The sequence below is a fragment of the Lasioglossum baleicum genome, unplaced genomic scaffold, assembly GCF_051020765.1.
Source record: "Lasioglossum baleicum unplaced genomic scaffold, iyLasBale1 scaffold0025, whole genome shotgun sequence".
NCBI lineage: Eukaryota > Metazoa > Arthropoda > Insecta > Hymenoptera > Halictidae > Lasioglossum > Lasioglossum baleicum.
In genome coordinates, this window is record NW_027469085.1 from 1,268,108 (window position 1) to 1,290,355 (window position 22,248).

At 49.9% G+C, this 22,248-nt stretch overlaps 1 protein-coding gene across 1 annotated transcript; it reads left to right on the forward strand.

Moving 5' to 3' along the window:
* Positions 1–6,143: 6,143 nt before the first annotated feature.
* On the forward strand, positions 6,144–10,585 carry LOC143219368 (uncharacterized). The gene is made up of 2 exons (XM_076445384.1): positions 6,144–9,926; positions 10,016–10,585. The coding sequence occupies exons 1-2, from the start codon at positions 6,144–6,146 to the stop codon at positions 10,583–10,585; spliced, it is 4,353 nt and encodes a 1,450-aa protein (XP_076301499.1).
* Positions 10,586–22,248: the final 11,663 nt, after the last annotated feature.

Here is a 22,248-nt window from a genome sequence, read left to right on the forward strand (position 1 = left end):
TCGCCCCCCATCGGGGCGCGGTAAAATTATCAAACGTTGACCGGTTCGCGACTATAAAAAGTTTGGGGAGCACTGCTGTACACCACAAGTGAGAGCTTTTGGATTCGATGCATTGCAAGCTCTTAATATCACCATAGGTCTTGCAAACCCTGAGAATTAAGCTTTGGAGCCCAATATTGCACCAAGACAGAGTGGAACCTCGCGCAGGATATCGTTCTGCAACCGTAGCAGAAATGGACCCGTTCGAAGAATACGCGGGCATCCACAAAGGGTATTTCGATTCGTCGGAGAACGACGTGATACAGAAAAATTGGAATTTATTCTGCGAGGCTCTCCGTCTCACTGGTGAGACAGGGCCGAAGCCGCCGCAAAAAATAAACAATTATCGTCCCCCTCCTCCTCCAAAAGGTTGGTGCGAACTGCTGTAAAGCACAAGTGAAAGCTTTTGGATTCGAAGAATTGCAAGCTCTTATTATCACCACTGGTCCATCGAAACGTGACAATTAAGCTGTACAACCCAATATTGCTCCAACGCAGAGTGGAACCACGCGCAGGATCTCGTTCTGCAACCGTAGCAGAGATGGGCGCGTTCGAAGAATACGCGATCATCCATGAAGGGTATTTCGATTCGTCGGTTGACGACGTGATAAAGAAAAGTTGGTATTTGTTCTGCAGGGCTCCCCGTCCCACTGGCGAGGCGGGGCCGAAGCCTCAGCAAGAATATAAACAATTAACGTCTCGCCCCTCATCGGGGCGCGGTAAAATTATCAAACGTTGACCGGTTCGCGACTATAAAAAGTTTGGGGAGCACTGCTGTAAAGCACAAGTGAGAGCTTTTGGATTCGAAGAATTGCAAGCTCTTAATATCACCATAGGTCTTGCGAACCCTGAGAATTAAGCTGTGGAGCCCAATATTGCACCAAGACAGAGTGGAACCACGCGCAGGATATCGTTCTGCAACCGTAGCAGAAATGGACCCGTTCGAAGAATACGCGACCATCCACAAAGGGTATTTCGATTCGTCGGAGAACGACGTGATAAAGAAAAATTGGAATTTATTCTGCGAGGCTCTCCGTCTCACTGGTGAGACAGGGCCGATGCCTCCGCAAAAAATAAACAATTATCGTCCCCCTCCTCCTCCAAAACGTTGGTGCGCACTGCTGTAAACCACAAGTGAAAGCTTTTTGATTCGAAGAATTGCAAGCTCTTATTATCACCACTGGTCCAGCGAAACGTGACAATTAAGCTGTACAACCCAATATTGCACCAACGCAGAGTGGAACCACGCGCAGGATCTCGTTCTGCAACTGTAGCAGAGATGGGCGCGTTCGAAGAATACGCGATCATCCACGAAGGGTATTTCGATTCGTCGGTTGACGACGTGATAAAGAAAAATTGGAATTTATTCTGCGAGGCTCCCCGTCCCACTGACGAGGCGGGGCCGAAGCCTCCGCAAGAATATAAACAATTAACGTCTCACCCCCCATCGGGGCGCGGTAAAATTATCAAACGTTGACCGGTTCGCGGCTATAAAAAGTTTGGGGAGCACTGCTGTACAGCACAAGTGAGAGCTTTTGGATTCGATGCATTGCAAGCTCTTAATATCACCATAGGTCTTGCGAACCCTGAGAATTAAGCTGTGGAGCCCAATATTGCACCAAGACAGAGTGGCACCACGCGCAGGATATCGTTCTGCAACCGTAGCAGAGATGGACCCGTTCGAAGAATACGCGACCTTCCACAAAGGGTCATTTGGATTCGTCGGAGAACGACGTGATAAAGAAAAGTTGGAATTTATTCTGCGAGGCTCTCCGTCTCACTGGTGAGACAGGGCCGAAGCCTCCGAAAAAATATAAACAATTATCGTCCCCGTCCTCAACGGGACGCGGTAAAATTATCAAACGTTGACCGGTTCGCGACTATAAAAAGTTTGGGGAGCACTGCTGTACAGCACAAGTGAGAGCTTTGGGATTCGAAGAATTGCAAGCTCTTAATATCATCATAGGTCTTGCAAACCCTAAGAATTAAGCTTTGGAGCCCAATATTGCACCAAGACAGAGTGGAACCTCGCGCAGGATACCGTTCTGCAACCGTAGCAGAGATGGACCCGTTCGAAGAATACGCGACCATCCACAAAGGGTCATTCCGATTCGTCGGAGAACGACGTGATAAAGAATAATTGGAATTTATTCTGCGAGGCTCCCCGTCCCACTGACGAGGCGGGGCCGAAGCCTCCGCAAGAATATAAACAATTAACGTCTCGCCCCCCATCGGGGCGCGGTAAAATTATCAAACGTTGACCGGTTCGCGACTATAAAAAGTTTGGGGAGCACTGCTGTACAGCACAAGTGAGAGCTTTGGGATTCGAAGAATTGCAAGCTCTTAATATCACCATAGGTCTTGCAAACCCTGAGAATTAAGCTTTGGAGCCCAATATTGCACCAAGACAGAGTGGAACCTCGCGCAGGATATCGTTCTGCAACCGTAGCAGAAATGGACCCGTTCGAAGAATACGCGACCATCCACAAAGGGTATTTCGATTCGTCTGAGAACGACGTGATAAAGAAAAATTGGAATTTATTCTGCGAGGCTCTCCGTCTCACTGGTGAGACAGGGCCGATGCCTCCGCAAAAAATAAACAATTATCGTCCCCCTCCTCCTCCAAAAGGTTGGTGCGCACTGCTGTAAACCACAAGTGAAAGTTTTTTGATTCGAAGAATTGCAAGCTCTTATTATCACCACTGGTCCAGCGAAACGTGACAATTAAGCTGTACAACCCAATATTGCACCAACGCAGAGTGGAACCACGCGCAGGATCTCGTTCTGCAACTGTAGCAGAGATGGGCGCGTTCGAAGAATACGCGATCATCCACGAAGGGTATTTCGATTCGTCGGTTGACGACGTGATAAAGAAAAATTGGAATTTATTCTGCGAGGCTCCCCGTCCCACTGACGAGGCGGGGCCGAAGCCTCCGCAAGAATATAAACAATTAACGTCTCACCCCCCATCGGGGCGCGGTAAAATTATCAAACGTTGACCGGTTCGCGGCTATAAAAAGTTTGGGGAGCACTGCTGTACAGCACAAGTGAGAGCTTTTGGATTCGATGCATTGCAAGCTCTTAATATCACCATAGGTCTTGCGAACCCTGAGAATTAACCTGTGGAGCCCAATATTGCACCAAGACAGAGTGGCACCACGCGCAGGATATCGTTCTGCAACCGTTGCAGAGATGGACCCGTTCGAAGAATACGCAACCATCCACAAAGGGTCATTTGGATTCGTCGGAGAACGACGTGATAAAGAAAAGTTGGAATTTATTCTGCGAGGCTCTCCGTCTCACTGGTGAGACAGGGCCGAAGCCTCCGAAAAAATATAAACAATTATCGTCCCCGTCCTCAACGGGACGCGGTAAAATTATCAAACGTTGACCGGTTCGCGACTATAAAAAGTTTGGGGAGCACTGCTGTACAGCACAAGTGAGAGCTTTGGGATTCGAAGAATTGCAAGCTCTTAATATCATCATAGGTCTTGCAAACCCTAAGAATTAAGCTTTGGAGCCCAATATTGCACCAAGACAGAGTGGAACCTCGCGCAGGATATCGTTCTGCAACCGTAGCAGAGATGGACCCGTTCGAAGAATACGCGACCATCCACAAAGGGTCATTCCGATTCGTCGGAGAACGACGTGATAAAGAATAATTGGAATTTATTCTGCGAGGCTCACCGTCCCACTGACGAGGCGGGGCCGAAGCCTCCGCAAGAATATAAACAATTAACGTCTCGCCCCCCATCGGGGCGCGGTTAAATTATCAAACGTTGACCGGTTCGCGGCTATAAAAAGTTTGGGGAGCACTGCTGTACACCACAAGTGAGAGCTTTTGGATTCGATGCATTGCAAGCTCTTAATATCACCATAGGTCTTGCGAACCCTGAGAATTAAGCTGTGGAGCCCAATATTGCACCAAGACAGAGTGGAACCACGCGCAGGATATCGTTCTGCAACCGTAGCAGAAATGGACCCGTTCGAAGAATACGCGGGCATCCACAAAGGGTATTTCGATTCGTCGGTTGACGACGTGATAAAGAAAAATTGGTATTAGTTCTGCGAGGCTCCCCGTCCCACTGGCGAGGCGGGGCCGAAGCCTCCGCAAGAATATAAACAATTAATGTCTCGCCCCTCATCGGAGCGCGGTAACATTATCAAACGTTGACCGGTTCGCGACTATAAAAAGTTTGGGGAGCACTGACGTAAAGCACAAGTGAGAGCATTTGGATTCGAAGAATTGCAAGCTCTTAATATCATCATATGTCTTGCAAACCCTAAGAATTAAGCTTTGGAGCCCAATATTGCACCAAGACAGAGTGGAACCTCGCGCAGGATATCGTTCTGCAACCGTAGCAGAGATGGACCCGCTCGAAGAATACGCGACCATCCACAAAGGGTCATTCCGATTCGTCGGAGAACGACGTGATAAAGAAAAGTTGGAATTTATTCTGCGAGGCTCCCCGTCCCACTGACGAGGCGGGGCCGAAGCCTCCGCAAGAATATAAACAATTAACGTCTCGCCCCTCATCGGGGCGCGGTAAAATTATCAAACGTTGACCGGTTCGCGACTATAAAAAGTTTGGGGAGCACTGACGTAAAGCACAAGTGAGAGCATTTGGATTCGAAGAATTGCAAGCTCTTAATATCACCATAGGTCTTGCGAACCCTGAGAATTAAGCTGTGGAGCCCAATATTGCACCAAGACAGAGTGGAACCTCGCGCAGGATATCGTTCTGCAACCGTAGCAGAAATGGACCCGTTCGAAGAATACGCGGGCATCCACAAAGGGTATTTCGATTCGTCGGTTGACGACGTGATAAAGAAAAATTGGTATTAGTTCTGCGAGGCTCCCCGTCCCACTGGCGAGGCGGGGCCGAAGCCTCCGCAAGAATATAAACAATTAATGTCTCGCCCCTCATCGGAGCGCGGTAACATTATCAAACGTTGACCGGTTCGCGACTATAAAAAGTTTGGGGAGCACTGACGTAAAGCACAAGTGAGAGCATTTGGATTCGAAGAATTGCAAGCTCTTAATATCATCATAGGTCTTGCAAACCCTAAGAATTAAGCTTTGGAGCCCAATATTGCACCAAGACAGAGTGGAACCTCGCGCAGGATATCGTTCTGCAACCGTAGCAGAGATGGACCCGTTCGAAGAATACGCGACCATCCACAAAGGGTCATTCCGATTCGTCGGAGAACGACGTGTGTTGAGGCCGTTTCGCTTGTTTCATAAATACCGCGTCTTGTATACTAGCTAGACCCACGGGCGCGTTCTCATCGCTCGCGAGAACGCGTGAATGTACACGATACGGTAATGAGTCAGTCTTGTCCTTTGTCTCGATCGCGACGCAATACGATTCGGGAAACACGTGCGAGCGACTAATCTCTTTTGCCGACAATCGACCGCACGTGGTTATAACTCATTTGCGGAGCAACGCGTGAAACGCGCATTTAATACCGACGATTTGTACCAAGTACTGTTGACTTTTATAATAAACGGATACAGAGTCTTACAAGCTCTGAAAAGCATAAACATTTTTGGTCCTTCGAGCCGGATTCCCTTGCAAGACCGGTAAGCAGTGCATCCGTCGCGTTGCAGTGATTGGTGCGGAAAAAAGTGCGTTGGTGCAGATACAGTGTGTGCGTCAAAGTGAGCGTAATCGGTGAAAAATCGAACAGATTCCACGAGGCTAACGGACATTTCAACCTTTGTGACGTCACGCCGTGGTGCGCGAAACGCGACGCTAGCAGAGCGAGAGAGACAGAGCGAGCGCGAAATCGAAAACAAACTCCGAATACGCGCAAAACCGTCGAGACTATTGCTGTCTTCGTCGCACTCACTCGTTCGAAATCGGTGTCGGTTCATCGGGAATCAGCGGTTTCGCACGCGACACGCACACATACAAGCGAAAACGTGGTCGTTTGGTTCGCATCGCGACAGGTGTGATCGCCTTTGCTTCGCGTCTCACATAATCGTCGCGAGTGTTCTCGGTACATTGCTTTCAATTTGCAGACAGTATTTGCAGCAATCTGCAACTTGTACAATTTCGGATCGTTCGATTGTGCAATACGGGAGTCGATCGGCTTTGACAATGACGGGGCATGAAGCACTGTTCACAGCGCAAAAGCGTGTCGCGGTGTTCATTTTAAACTTCGTGGGCAACACTACGAAAAAGAAGGCCGCCGATGAGCTTACGTTGTCGGATGTCGAAGCGAGACAGGCACTCCTGCAGGAGTATTGGAAAGGCTTCCAAGACCGAGACTTGATTCTGGCAGAGCATATGGATAGCCTAAGCGACCGCTCCTACTTCAAGGCAGATCTGTATGGATCCACAATGGAAGCGTATCTGTACGCAAAAGCATGGCTGGAGGCAAAATCAAAAGAGCTCCAGGGCCCTTCCGATACGCACGTTCTTGCAACGCATGACCGCAGTATCGCGGAGAACTCAGTACAGAGAACATTCGAAAGGTTAAAACTGCCCCGCTTCGATGGGACTCAACGCGATTGGGAAGCCTTTAAGGAGCGTTTTACCTCCTTGGTCATCGCAGATAAAGGGATGACGCCGGTTATCAAGCTGGAACACTTATTAAACTGTTTGTCAGGCGAGGCACAGGCAAGGTTGAAGGGCATCCAGATGGTAGGCGCAAACTTCCTTACAGCCTGGGAAACGCTGTGTCGACGCTACGACAACAGGTTCCTCCGATTCAGCACGCAAATGCAGGCCGTTACTGGAACAGAGGCTAGCGACGAGGAAACCGGAACGCACATTAACCAGCTGCTAAACACGACGAATGAGAGCATCAACGTGTTTAGAACTCTTGGACTTCCGGTCGAGCATTGGGACGCCGTCCTAATCTACTTCATCGAGAGCAAACTTGCAACTCCGACGAGGTTGGACTGGGCTAGGGAGCTGGAGAAGAAGAAAAATAACGAATTCCCCACATTCGCAGAGTTCAAATACTTTCTGGAGGACAGGATACGAACTCTGGACCTTGTCGTGGGCGACCGGTCCAAGTCCGTTCGAGAGGAAACGTCCGCTCCAGGTCAGCAGTCGCAGTCCTCGTCCAAGGCCAAGGAAAGCAAGAAAACGAAGAAGTCTTCAGCTCACGTTGCCACGCCGAGGAACTCGTCTACGAGAGAGCCGGACAAATGCTCGTTCTGCGACGGACCACACTTCATTGGGCGTTGCAGTGTCTTCTCCAATGCGCCTCCGACAAATAGAAGAGCCCACGTGCAAACGGCTAGGCTCTGTCTCAACTGCCTGAGCGCAAGGCATGTTGTGGGGGCTTGCACCTCAAAATATCGGTGCTCCGTGTGCCATGAAAAGCATCATACGAAGTTGCACCAGGACAAGACAGCCACTTCGAACGCTGCGGTGGCTACGTTGCAGAATGCGGAGAGCGAATCGGCGCCGGGAGAGGCGTCTGTGCTCGCCATCACTGGGGGACAGACTGTGCTGCTGGCAACTGCCTGCGTCGTGCTCCAGTCACCGGGTGCCGCCATCACCGTAAGGGCCTTGCTGGATTCGGGCGCAGAGGAGTCCTTCGTAACAGAGCAAGCTGTACAGGCACTTGGACTTCGTCGCCAGTCGACTCATGTGGCGGTCAATGGAGTCGGAGCCGAGCGGACAGCGGTGGCCCGAAGCAGAGTCCATCTAACGCTCAAGTCGGAGCGTGACGACAAATTCTCTCTCGATTTTACAGCGCTGGTTTTAAAAAGGTTGACGTCCCTGCTGCCACGTCTACCTGTCGACCCAACCGCGTGGCCACATCTTGCCTCGCGACCACTAGCGGATCCGGTCTACTTCAAACCAGGGCGCATCGACTGCATTTTGAATGCGGAGGCTCTTGCGAAGGTGATACGGCCAGGCATCGACCGACAACCGGGGGCACCCACTGCAATGGAAACCTCTCTCGGCTGGGTCGTGCTAGGAAAAGTACCTGTGCAAGAAACCGGAGGGAAAGCGGAGGTATCGGGATTTCACGTTGCTGTGGACCGAGAGCTAACCTCCGCGTTGACAAGATTCTGGGAAATTGAAGAAGTCAACAAGCCGCCCCAGTTGTCTCCGCAGGATGAGGAGTGCTACGATCATTTTCGGAGGACTCACTCGCGCAGGGCAGATGGTCGCTTCGTTGTCAGGCTCCCGTTTGCTAGGGAACCTGTCTTTGCTGATTCAAAGTCCACGGCTGCTGCTTGCTTGACGAGATTAGAGCGTCGTTTTGTGAGACAACCCGAGTTGGCTCCACCGTATAAAGTCTTCATGCAGGAGTACCAGGCGCTAGGTCACATGGAGAAGGTGGTCAACGAGCAGTCGGGTAAGAGCGACGTTTTTTATCTCCCTCATCATGCAGTCTTTAAAGACGGCGGTAAAGGGAAAATACGCGTAGTCTTCAACGCGTCCCAAGCCGATTCCGCCGGGGTCTCGTTGAATAGCTGCTTGCATGCGGGGCCCAAATTGCAGGAAGATGTGCTCGTCATCATCATTCGTTGGTGCTTTCGGAAATACGTTTTTACGTGTGATGTAGTAAAAATGTTTCGACAATTTCTCGTTCAGCCGGATGACGCTGATTGGCAACGCATTTTGTGGCGTTTCAACGAGGACGAGGTGGTCACTCCGTTTCGTTTAGTCACGGTAACATATGGGACGACCTGTGCTCCATTCCTGGCCAACGCATGCATGCTCCAGCTGGCAGATGACGAGCAGAAGCGCTTTCCTCGTGGTGCTCAAATATTGAGGAAGGGTCGTTATGCCGACGACTCCTACGGAGGGGGAGATACCCTCGAGGAAGCTAGGCTCGTGCGAGACGAGTTAGTAAGCATCCTGAGAACAGCAGGAATGGAGGTGGGCAAGTGGGCTGCAAACCACGCAGAGTTGTTGCAGGAGCTGGGACTCGAGAGTCCTGCCGTAGCTGAACGGGAGTTTCGAGTCGAGGAGGCGGTGTCCACATTAGGCCTGCGTTGGATGCCGCAAAAGGATGCCTTTTGCTTCAAAATTGCACTAGTCGAACCTCCCCAGACAGTCACGAAAAGGTCAATCTTGTCGGAAGTTTCCAAATTGTTTGACCCGATTGGCTGGCTTGCTCCCGTGTTGGTTCGTGCAAAGCTGCTGTTGCAGACCTTATGGAGGCAGGGCGTTGATTGGGACGTAGCCGTCTCCGCCACATTATCACAATCTTGGTCGACCTTTAAAGGTCAGTTGGTCGAATTGGAGGAACTACGAATTCCACGATGGTTTGGAACTGTTGGAACCACTAAGTGGGACCTACACGGTTTCTGTGATGCATCGGAGAGCGCATATGCAGCCTCACTGTACCTGGTGGCTGCTGACACCAAGGTCTCCAGACTTATTGTGGCGAAGTCCAAGGTCGCTCCAATTAAGGTCATCAGCCTGCCCAAGCTAGAGCTGTGTGGAGCTCAATTGTTAGTTCGTCTCGTTAATTCGCTGTTGTCGAAATTAGACTCTCAACCTGTTGACATTCATTGCTGGTCGGATTCGAAGGTAGCTTTAGCATGGCTGCAAGGGCACCCCTCTCGGTGGAAACCATTCGTGGCGAATAGGGTGAGTGAGATTCTCACGTCGCTGCCCCATGCTACCTGGCGGCATGTACGCTCAGCCGATAATCCGGCGGACTGTGCAACCAGGGGTTTCACACCGACGCAACTGCGAGAGTCAATACTATGGTGGAACGGTCCAAGCTGGATAACATTAGAAAAATCAGAGTGGCCGGGTCCTCTTGCTGAGCTGAAGACTGACCTAGAGGCAAGGTCAATGGCGGCTCTGGAAGTTTGTGTGGCAAGAGGAGAGGAGTCTTGGTCCGAGTGGTGCGCTCGATCTTCTTCCCTGCACAAACTCATCAGGGTCTTCGCTTACATGGTCCGTTGGCGCTCAGCGCAGGAACTAGCGAGAGGCAGAACTATTCTTCTCCGAGTTGTGCAAAACGAGGAGTTCGCGGACGAATTCAGGACGATTCGTACGAAAGGGTCATTGGGGATGCCAAGCTCACGTACGAGGAGTTTTCAACTGTCTGTCACCAAATCGAGGCGTGCCTCAACTCCAGACCTCTCGGCCCGCTCAGCAGCAACGAGGAGGAAGTATCGACGCTGACCCCGGGCCACTTCTTGATCGGCTCAGCCCTCAAGGCTCCTGTAGAGCCTTTTACAGAGACGAACGAGAAGGTTTCAGTTTGTTCCAGATGGCGGCTCCTGTCCCTCATGCGGAATCACTTTTGGAAGCGGTGGCGGCGAGAATTCCTCACCCAACTGCAGCAGCGCTCCAAGTGGCTCCGCCCGGGCTACGATTATCAGGTCGGGGACCTGGTGATCCTGATGGATGACCCCCTTCCACCTACCAAGTGGCCACTGGCGAGAGTTGTCCGCCAGCACCGGGGTACCGACGGGGTTTGCAGAGTCGTAACGCTCAGGACGGCCACCACCCAACTGAGGCGACCGGTCCATCGGCTTATCCACCTGCCCATCAACGAGACCGTGGCCGTGCATTTCATGGAGTCACGCGTTCCCCAGACGACTGTGTAGCCAGCTCCTCATGGCGGGCGGCGTAGGGGACAAATCTCGGGCACGCGAGCCCGATTATTCTTGCCCATTGCGCGTTGTTTTGCTTAGGCCGTTATGGAAAAAGTACTGCCTTGTCGCTCAGTTAAGGATAACTTCGCGAGGCGGGCGGTATGTTGAGGCCGTTTCGCTTGTTTCATAAATACCGCGTCTTGTATACTAGCTAGACCCACGGGCGCGTTCTCATCGCTCGCGAGAACGCGTGAATGTACACGATACGGTAATGAGTCAGTCTTGTCCTTTGTCTCGATCGCGACGCAATACGATTCGGGAAACACGTGCGAGCGACTAATCTCTTTTGCCGACAATCGACCGCACGTGGTTATAACTCATTTGCGGAGCAACGCGTGAAACGCGCATTTAATACCGACGATTTGTACCAAGTACTGTTGACTTTTATAATAAACGGATACAGAGTCTTACAAGCTCTGAAAAGCATAAACAACGTGATAAAGAAAAGTTGGAATTTATTCTGCGAGGCTCCCCGTCCCACTGACGAGGCGGGGCCGAAGCCTCCGCAAGAATATAAACAATTAACGTCTCGCCCCTCATCGGGGCGCGGTAAAATTATCAAACGTTGACCGGTTCGCGACTATAAAAAGTTTGGGGAGCACTGACGTAAAGCACAAGTGAGAGCATTTGGATTCGAAGAATTGCAAGCTCTTAATATCACCATAGGTCTTGCGAACCCTGAGAATTAAGCTGTGGAGCCCAATATTGCACCAAGACAGAGTGGAACCTCGCGCAGGATATCGTTCTGCAACCGTAGCAGAAATGGACCCGTTCGAAGAATACGCGGGCATCCACAAAGGGTATTTCGATTCGTCGGTTGACGACGTGATAAAGAAAAATTGGTATTAGTTCTGCGAGGCTCCCCGTCCCACTGGCGAGGCGGGGCCGAAGCCTCCGCAAGAATATAAACAATTAATGTCTCGCCCCTCATCGGAGCGCGGTAACATTATCAAACGTTGACCGGTTCGCGACTATAAAAAGTTTTGGGAGCACTGCTGTACAGCACAAGTGAGAGCTTTTGGATTCGAAGAATTGCAAGCTCTTAATATCACCATAGGTCTTGCGAACCCTAAGAATTAAGCTTTGGAGCCCAATATTGCACCAAGACAGAGTGGCACCACGCGCAGGATATCGTTCTGCAACCGTAGCAGAGAAGGACCCGTTCGAAGAATACGCGACCATCCACAAAGGGTCATTTGGATTCGTCGGAGAACGACGTGATAAAGAAAAGTTGGAATTTATTCTGCGAGGCTCTCCGTCTCACTGGTGAGACAGGGCCGAAGCCTCCGAAAAAATATAAACAATTATCGTCCCCGTCCTCAACGGGACGCGGTAAAATTATCAAACGTTGACCGGTTCGCGACTATAAAAAGTTTGGGGAGCACTGCTGTACAGCACAAGTGAGAGCTTTGGGATTCGAAGAATTGCAAGCTCTTAATATCATCATAGGTCTTGCAAACCCTAAGAATTAAGCTTTGGAGCCCAATATTGCACCAAGACAGAGTGGAACCTCGCGCAGGATACCGTTCTGCAACCGTAGCAGAGATGGACCCCTTCGAAGAATACGCGACCATCCACAAAGGGTCATTTCGATTCGTCGGAGAACGACGTGATAAAGAAAAGTTGGAATTTATTCTGCGAGGCTCCCCGTCCCACTGACGAGGCGGGGCCGAAGCCTCCGCAAGAATATAAACAATTAACGTCTCGCCCCCCATCGGGGCGCAGTAAAATTATCAAACGTTGACCGGTTCGCGACTATAAAAAGTTTGGGGAGCACTGCTGTACAGCACAAGTGAGAGCTTTGGGATTCGAAGAATTGCAACCTCTTAATATCATCATAGGTCTTGCAAACCCTGAGAATTAAGCTTTGGAGCCCAATATTGCACCAAGACAGAGTGGAACCTCGCGCAGGATATCGTTCTGCAACCGTAGCAGAAATGGACCCGTTCGAAGAATACGCGGGCATCCACAAAGGGTATTTCGATTCGTCGGAGAACGACGTGATAAAGAAAAGTTGGAATTTATTCTGCGAGGCTCTCCGTCTCACTGGTGAGACAGGGCCGAAGCCGCCGCAAAAAATAAACAATTATCGTCCCCCTCCTCCTCCAAAAGGTTGGTGCGAACTGCTGTAAAGCACAAGTGAAAGCTTTTGGATTCGAAGAATTGCAAGCTCTTATTATCACCACTGGTCCAGCGAAACGTGACAATTAAGCTGTACAACCCAATATTGCTCCAACGCAGAGTGGAACCACGCGCAGGATCTCGTTCTGCAACCGTAGCAGAGATGGGCGCGTTCGAAGAATACGCGATCATCCATGAAGGGTATTTCGATTCGTCGGTTGACGACGTGATAAAGAAAAGTTGGTATTTGTTCTGCGGGGCTCCCCGTCCCACTGGCGAGGCGGGGCCGAAGCCTCAGCAAGAATATAAACAATTAACGTCTCGCCCCTCATCGGGGCGCGGTAAAATTATCAAACGTTGACCGGTTCGCGACTATAAAAAGTTTGGGGAGCACTGCTGTAAAGCACAAGTGAGAGCTTTTGGATTCGAAGAATTGCAAGCTCTTAATATCACCATAGGTCTTGCGAACCCTGAGAATTAAGCTGTGGAGCCCAATATTGCACCAAGACAGAGTGGAACCACGCGCAGGATATCGTTCTGCAACCGTAGCAGAAATGGACCCGTTCGAAGAATACGCGACCATCCACAAAGGGTATTCCGATTCGTCGGAGAACGACGTGATAAAGAATAATTGGAATTTATTCTGCGAGGCTCCCCGTCCCACTGACGAGGCGGGGCCGAAGCCTCCGCAAGAATATAAACAATTAACGTCTCGCCCCCCATCGGGGCGCGGTAAAATTATCAAACGTTGACCGGTTCGCGACTATAAAAAGTTTGGGGAGCACTGACGTAAAGCACAAGTGAGAGCATTTGGATTCGAAGAATTGCAAGCTCTTAATATCACCATAGGTCTTGCGAACCCTGAGAATTAAGCTGTGGAGCCCAATATTGCACCAAGACAGAGTGGAACCTCGCGCAGGATATCGTTCTGCAACCGTAGCAGAAATGGACCCGTTCGAAGAATACGCGGGCATCCACAAAGGGTATTTCGATTCGTCGGTTGACGACGTGATAAAGAAAAATTGGTATTAGTTCTGCGAGGCTCCCCGTCCCACTGGCGAGGCGGGGCCGAAGCCTCCGCAAGAATATAAACAATTAATGTCTCGCCCCTCATCGGAGCGCGGTAACATTATCAAACGTTGACCGGTTCGCGACTATAAAAAGTTTTGGGAGCACTGCTGTACAGCACAAGTGAGAGCTTTTGGATTCGAAGAATTGCAAGCTCTTAATATCACCATAGGTCTTGCGAACCCTAAGAATTAAGCTTTGGAGCCCAATATTGCACCAAGACAGAGTGGAACCTCGCGCAGGATACCGTTCTGCAACCGTAGCAGAGATGGACCCCTTCGAAGAATACGCGACCATCCACAAAGGGTCATTTCGATTCGTCGGAGAACGACGTGATAAAGAAAAGTTGGAATTTATTCTGCGAGGCTCCCCGTCCCACTGACGAGGCGGGGCCGAAGCCTCCGCAAGAATATAAACAATTAACGTCTCGCCCCCCATCGGGGCGCGGTAAAATTATCAAACGTTGACCGGTTCGCGACTATAAAAAGTTTGGGGAGCACTGCTGTACAGCCCAAGTGAGAGCTTTGGGATTCGAAGAATTGCAAGCTCTTAATATCATCATAGGTCTTGCAAACCCTGAGAATTAAGCTTTGGAGCCCAATATTGCACCAAGACAGAGTGGAACCTCGCGCAGGATATCGTTCTGCAACCGTAGCAGAAATGGACCCGTTCGAAGAATACGCGGGCATCCACAAAGGGTATTTCGATTCGTCGGAGAACGACGTGATAAAGAAAAGTTGGAATTTATTCTGCGAGGCTCTCCGTCTCACTGGTGAGACAGGGCCGAAGCCGCCGCAAAAAATAAACAATTATCGTCCCCCTCCTCCTCCAAAAGGTTGGTGCGAACTGCTGTAAAGCACAAGTGAAAGCTTTTGGATTCGAAGAATTGCAAGCTCTTATTATCACCACTGGTCCAGCGAAACGTGACAATTAAGCTGTACAACCCAATATTGCTCCAACGCAGAGTGGAACCACGCGCAGGATCTCGTTCTGCAACCGTAGCAGAGATGGGCGCGTTCGAAGAATACGCGATCATCCATGAAGGGTATTTCGATTCGTCGGTTGACGACGTGATAAAGAAAAGTTGGTATTTGTTCTGCGGGGCTCCCCGTCCCACTGGCGAGGCGGGGCCGAAGCCTCAGCAAGAATATAAACAATTAACGTCTCGCCCCTCATCGGGGCGCGGTAAAATTATCAAACGTTGACCGGTTCGCGACTATAAAAAGTTTGGGGAGCACTGCTGTAAAGCACAAGTGAGAGCTTTTGGATTCGAAGAATTGCAAGCTCTTAATATCACCATAGGTCTTGCGAACCCTGAGAATTAAGCTGTGGAGCCCAATATTGCACCAAGACAGAGTGGAACCACGCGCAGGATATCGTTCTGCAACCGTAGCAGAAATGGACCCGTTCGAAGAATACGCGACCATCCACAAAGGGTATTTCGATTCGTCGGAGAACGACGTGATAAAGAAAAATTGGAATTTATTCTGCGAGGCTCTCCGTCTCACTGGTGAGACAGGGCCGATGCCTCCGCAAAAAATAAACAATTATCGTCCCCCTCCTCCTTCAAAAGGTTGGTGCGCACTGCTGTAAACCACAAGTGAAAGCTTTTTGATTCGAAGAATTGCAAGCTCTTATTATCACCACTGGTCCAGCGAAACGTGACAATTAAGCTGTACAACCCAATATTGCACCAACGCAGAGTGGAACCACGCGCAGGATCTCGTTCTGCAACTGTAGCAGAGATGGGCGCGTTCGAAGAATACGCGATCATCCACGAAGGGTATTCCGATTCGTCGGAGAACGACGTGATAAAGAAAAATTGGAATTTATTCTGCGAGGCTCCCCGTCCCACTGACGAGGCGGGGCCGAAGCCTCCGCAAGAATATAAACAATTAACGTCTCACCCCCCATCGGGGCGCGGTAAAATTATCAAACCTTGACCGGTTCGCGGCTATAAAAAGTTTGGGGAGCACTGCTGTACAGCACAAGTGAGAGCTTTTGGATTCGATGCATTGCAAGCTCTTAATATCACCATAGGTCTTGCGAACCCTGAGAATTAAGCTGTGGAGCCCAATATTGCACCAAGACAGAGTGGAACCACGCGCAGGATATCGTTCTGCAACCGTAGCAGAAATGGACCCGTTCGAAGAATACGCGGGCATCCACAAAGGGTATTTCGATTCGTCGGTTGACGACGTGATAAAGAAAAATTGGTATTAGTTCTGCGAGGCTCCCCGTCCCACTGGCGAGGCGGGGCCGAAGCCTCCGCAAGAATATAAACAATTAATGTCTCGCCCCTCATCGGAGCGCGGTAACATTATCAAACGTTGACCGGTTCGCGACTATAAAAAGTTTGGGGAGCACTGACGTAAAGCACAAGTGAGAGCATTTGGATTCGAAGAATTGCAAGCTCTTAATATCATCATAGGTCTTGCAAACCCTAAGAATTAAGCTTTGGAGCCCAATATTGCACCAAGACAGAGTGGAACCTCGCGCAGGATATCGTTCTGCAACCGTAGCAGAGATGGACCCGTTCGAAGAATACGCGACCATCCACAAAGGGTCATTCCGATTCGTCGGAGAACGACGTGATAAAGAAAAGTTGGAATTTATTCTGCGAGGCTCCCCGTCCCACTGACGAGGCGGGGCCGAAGCCTCCGCAAGAATATAAACAATTAACGTCTCGCCCCTCATCGGGGCGCGGTAAAATTATCAAACGTTGACCGGTTCGCGACTATAAAAAGTTTGGGGAGCACTGACGTAAAGCACAAGTGAGAGCATTTGGATTCGAAGAATTGCAAGCTCTTAATATCACCATAGGTCTTGCGATCCCTGAGAATTAAGCTGTGGAGCCCAATATTGCACCAAGACAGAGTGGAACCTCGCGCAGGATATCGTTCTGCAACCGTAGCAGAAATGGACCCGTTCGAAGAATACGCGGGCATCCACAAAGGGTATTTCGATTCGTCGGTTGACGACGTGATAAAGAAAAATTGGTATTAGTTCTGCGAGGCTCCCCGTCCCACTGGCGAGGCGGGGCCGAAGCCTCCGCAAGAATATAAACAATTAATGTCTCGCCCCTCATCGGAGCGCGGTAACATTATCAAACGTTGACCGGTTCGCGACTATAAAAAGTTTTGGGAGCACTGCTGTACAGCACAAGTGAGAGCTTTTGGATTCGAAGAATTGCAAGCTCTTAATATCACCATAGGTCTTGCGAACCCTAAGAATTAAGCTTTGGAGCCCAATATTGCACCAAGACAGAGTGGCACCACGCGCAGGATATCGTTCTGCAACCGTAGCAGAGAAGGACCCGTTCGAAGAATACGCGACCATCCACAAAGGGTCATTTGGATTCGTCGGAGAACGACGTGATAAAGAAAAGTTGGAATTTATTCTGCGAGGCTCTCCGTCTCACTGGTGAGACAGGGCCGAAGCGTCCGAAAAAATATAAACAATTATCGTCCCCGTCCTCAACGGGACGCGGTAAAATTATCAAACGTTGACCGGTTCGCGACTATAAAAAGTTTGGGGAGCACTGCTGTACAGCACAAGTGAGAGCTTTGGGATTCGAAGAATTGCAAGCTCTTAATATCATCATAGGTCTTGCAAAACCTAAGAATTAAGCTTTGGAGCCCAATATTGCACCAAGACAGAGTGGAACCTCGCGCAGGATACCGTTCTGCAACCGTAGCAGAGATGGACCCGTTCGAAGAATACGCGACCATCCACAAAGGGTCATTCCGATTCGTCGGAGAACGACGTGATAAAGAATAATTGGAATTTATTCTGCGAGGCTCCCCGTCCCACTGACGAGGCGGGGCCGAAGCCTCCGCAAGAATATAAACAATTAACGTCTCGCCCCCCATCGGGGCGCGGTAAAATTATCAAACGTTGACCGGTTCGCGGCTATAAAAAGTTTGGGGAGCACTGCTGTACACCACAAGTGAGAGCTTTTGGATTCGATGCATTGCAAGCTCTTAATATCACCATAGGTCTTGCGAACCCTGAGAATTAAGCTGTGGAGCCCAATATTGCACCAAGACAGAGTGGAACCACGCGCAGGATATCGTTCTGCAACCGTAGCAGAAATGGACCCGTTCGAAGAATACGCGGGCATCCACAAAGGGTATTTCGATTCGTCGGTTGACGACGTGATAAAGAAAAATTGGTATTAGTTCTGCGAGGCTCCCCGTCCCACTGGCGAGGCGGGGCCGAAGCCTCCGCAAGAATATAAACAATTAATGTCTCGCCCCTCATCGGTGCGCGGTAACATTATCAAACGTTGACCGGTTCGCGACTATAAAAAGTTTGGGGAGCACTGACGTAAAGCACAAGTGAGAGCATTTGGATTCGAAGAATTGCAAGCTCTTAATATCATCATAGGTCTTGCAAACCCTAAGAATTAAGCTTTGGAGCCCAATATTGCACCAAGACAGAGTGGAACCTCGCGCAGGATATCGTTCTGCAACCGTAGCAGAGATGGACCCGTTCGAAGAATACGCGACCATCCACAAAGGGTCATTCCGATTCGTCGGAGAACGACGTGATAAAGAAAAGTTGGAATTTATTCTGCGAGGCTCCCCGTCCCCCTGACGAGGCGGGGCCGAAGCCTCCGCAAGAATATAAACAATTAACGTCTCGCCCCTCATCGGGGCGCGGTAACATTATCAAACGTTGACCGGTTCGCGACTATAAAAAGTTTGGGGAGCACTGCTGTACAGCACAAGTGAGAGCTTTGGGATTCGAAGAATTGCAAGCTCTTAATATCATCATAGGTCTTGCAAACCCTAAGAATTAAGCTTTGGAGCCCAATATTGCACCAAGACAGAGTGGAACCTCGCGCAGGATACCGTTCTGCAACCGTAGCAGAGATGGACCCGTTCGAAGAATACGCGACCATCCACAAAGGGTCATTCCGATTCGTCGGAGAACGACGTGATAAAGAAAAGTTGGAATTTATTCTGCGAGGCTCCCCGTCCCACTGACGAGGCGGGGCCGAAGCCTCCGCAAGAATATAAACAATTAACGTCTCGCCCCTCATCGGGGCGCGGTAAAATTATCAAACGTTGACCGGTTCGCGACTATAAAAAGTTTGGGGAGCACTGACGTAAAGCACAAGTGAGAGCATTTGGATTCGAAGAATTGCAAGCTCTTAATATCACCATAGGTCTTGCGAACCCTGAGAATTAAGCTGTGGAGCCCAATATTGCACCAAGACAGAGTGGAACCACGCGCAGGATATCGTTCTGCAACCGTAGCAGAGATGGACCCCTTCGAAGAATACGCGGGCATCCACAAAGGGTATTTCGATTCGTCGGTTGACGACGTGATAAAGAAAAGTTGGAATTTATTCTGCGAGGCTCCCCGTCCCACTGACGAGGCGGGGCCGAAGCCTCCGCAAGAATATAAACAATTAACGTCTCGCCCCCCAATCGGGGCGCGGTAAAATTATCAAACGTTGACCGGTTCGCGACTATAAAAAGTTTGGGGAGCACTGCTGTACAGCACAAGTGAGAGCTTTGGGATTCGAAGAATTGCAAGCTCTTAATATCACCATAGGTCTTGCAAACCCTGAGAATTAAGCTTTGGAGCCCAATATTGCACCAAGACAGAGTGGAACCTCGCGCAGGATATCGTTCTGCAACCGTAGCAGAAATGGACCCGTTCGAAGAATACGCGGGCATCCACAAAGGGTATTTCGATTCGTCGGAGAACGACGTGATAAAGAAAAATTGGAATTTATTCTGCGAGGCTCTCCGTCTCACTGGTGAGACAGGGCCGAAGCCGCCGCAAAAAATAAACAATTATCGTCCCCCTCCTCCTCCAAAAGGTTGGTGCGAACTGCTGTAAAGCACAAGTGAAAGCTTTTGGATTCGAAGAATTGCAAGCTCTTATTATCACCACTGGTCCAGCGAAACGTGACAATTAAGCTGTACAACCCAATATTGCTCCAACGCAGAGTGGAACCACGCGCAGGATCTCGTTCTGCAACCGTAGCAGAGATGGGCGCGTTCGAAGAATACGCGATCATCCATGAAGGGTATTTCGATTCGTCGGTTGACGACGTGATAAAGAAAAGTTGGTATTTGTTCTGCAGGGCTCCCCGTCCCACTGGCGAGGCGGGGCCGAAGCCTCAGCAAGAATATAAACAATTAACGTCTCGCCCCTCATCGGGGCGCGGTAAAATTATCAAACGTTGACCGGTTCGCGACTATAAAAAGTTTGGGGAGCACTGCTGTAAAGCACAAGTGAGAGCTTTTGGATTCGAAGAATTGCAAGCTCTTAATATCACCATAGGTCTTGCGAACCCTGAGAATTAAGCTGTGGAGCCCAATATTGCACCAAGACAGAGTGGAACCACGCGCAGGATATCGTTCTGCAACCGTAGCAGAAATGGACCCGTTCGAAGAATACGCGACCATCCACAAAGGGTATTTCGATTCGTCGGAGAACGACGTGATAAAGAAAAATTGGAATTTTTTCTGCGAGGCTCTCCGTCTCACTGGTGAGACAGGGCCGATGCCTCCGCAAAAAATAAACAATTATCGTCCCCCTCCTCCTCCAAAAGGTTGGTGCGCACTGCTGTAAACCACAAGTGAAAGCTTTTTGATTCGAAGAATTGCAAGCTCTTATTATCACCACTGGTCCAGCGAAACGTGACAATTAAGCTGTACAACCCAATATTGCACCAACGCAGAGTGGAACCACACGCAGGATCTCGTTCTGCAACTGTAGCAGAGATGGGCGCGTTCGAAGAATACGCAATCATCCACGAAGGGTATTTCGATTCGTCGGTTGACGACGTGATAAAGAAAAATTGGAATTTATTCTGCGAGGCTCCCCGTCCCACTGACGAGGCGGGGCCGAAGCCTCCGCAAGAATATAAACAATTAACGTCTCACCCCCCATCGGGGCGCGGTAAAATTATCAAACGTTGACCGGTTCGCGGCTATAAAAAGTTTGGGGAGCACTGCTGTACAGCACAAGTGAGAGCTTTTGGATTCGATGCATTGCAAGCTCTTAATATCACCATAGGTCTTGCGAACCCTGAGAATTAAGCTGTGGAGCCCAATATTGCACCAAGACAGAGTGGCACCACGCGCAGGATATCGTTCTGCAACCGTAGCAGAGATGGACCCGTTCGAAGAATACGCGACCATCCACAAAGGGTCATTTGGATTCGTCGGAGAACGACGTGATAAAGAAAAGTTGTAATTTATTCTGCGAGGCTCTCCGTCTCACTGGTGAGACAGGGCCGAAGCCTCCGAAAAAATATAAACAATTATCGTCCCCGTCCTCAACGGGACGCGGTAAAATTATCAAACGTTGACCGGTTCGCGACTATAAAAAGTTTGGGGAGCACTGCTGTACAGCACAAGTGAGAGCTTTGGGATTCGAAGAATTGCAAGCTCTTAATATCATCATAGGTCTTGCAAACCCTAAGAATTAAGCTTTGGAGCCCAATATTGCACCAAGACAGAGTGGAACCTCGCGCAGGATATCGTTCTGCAACCGTAGCAGAGATGGACCCGTTCGAAGAATACGCGACCATCCACAAAGGGTCATTTGGATTCGTCGGAGAACGACGTGATAAAGAAAAGTTGGAATTTATTCTGCGAGGCTCTCCGACTCACTGGTGAGACAGGGCCGAAGCCTCCGAAAAAATATAAACAATTATCGTCCCCGTCCTCAACGGGACGCGGTAAAATTATCAAACGTTGACCGGTTCGCGACTATAAAAAGTTTGGGGAGCACTGCTGTACAGCACAAGTGAGAGCTTTGGGATTCGAAGAATTGCAAGCTCTTAATATCATCATAGGTCTTGCAAACCCTAAGAATTAAGCTTTGGAACCCAATATTGCACCAAGACAGAGTGGAACCTCGCGCAGGATATCGTTCTGCAACCGTAGCAGAGATGGACCCGTTCGAAGAATACGCGACCATCCACAAAGGGTCATTCCGATTCGTCGGAGAACGACGTGATAAAGAATAATTGGAATTTATTCTGCGAGGCTCCCCGTCCCACTGACGAGGCGCGGCCGAAGCCTCCGCAAGAATATAAACAATTAACGTCTCGCCCCCCATCGGGGCGCGGTAAAATTATCAAACGTTGACCGGTTCGCGGCTATAAAAAGTTTGGGGAGCACTGCTGTACACCACAAGTGAGAGCTTTTGGATTCGATGCATTGCAAGCTCTTAATATCACCATAGGTCTTGCGAACCCTGAGAATTAAGCTGTGGAGCCCAATATTGCACCAAGACAGAGTGGAACCACGCGCAGGATATCGTTCTGCAACCGTAGCAGAAATGGACCCGTTCGAAGAATACGCGGGCATCCACAAAGGGTATTTCGATTCGTCGGTTGACGACGTGATAAAGAAAAATTGGAATTTTTTCTGCGAGGCTCTCCGTCTCACTGG

Bases quoted from the DNA above. Each gene is read 5' to 3' on its own strand.
- LOC143219368 (XM_076445384.1), top strand. From the start codon at position 6,144: ATGACGGGGCATGAAGCACTGTTCACAGCGCAAAAGCGTGTCGCGGTG. The intron at 9,927-10,015 runs GTCCGTTGGCGC...GGACGAATTCAG, and splicing joins TCAGGGTCTTCGCTTACATG to GACGATTCGTACGAAAGGGT.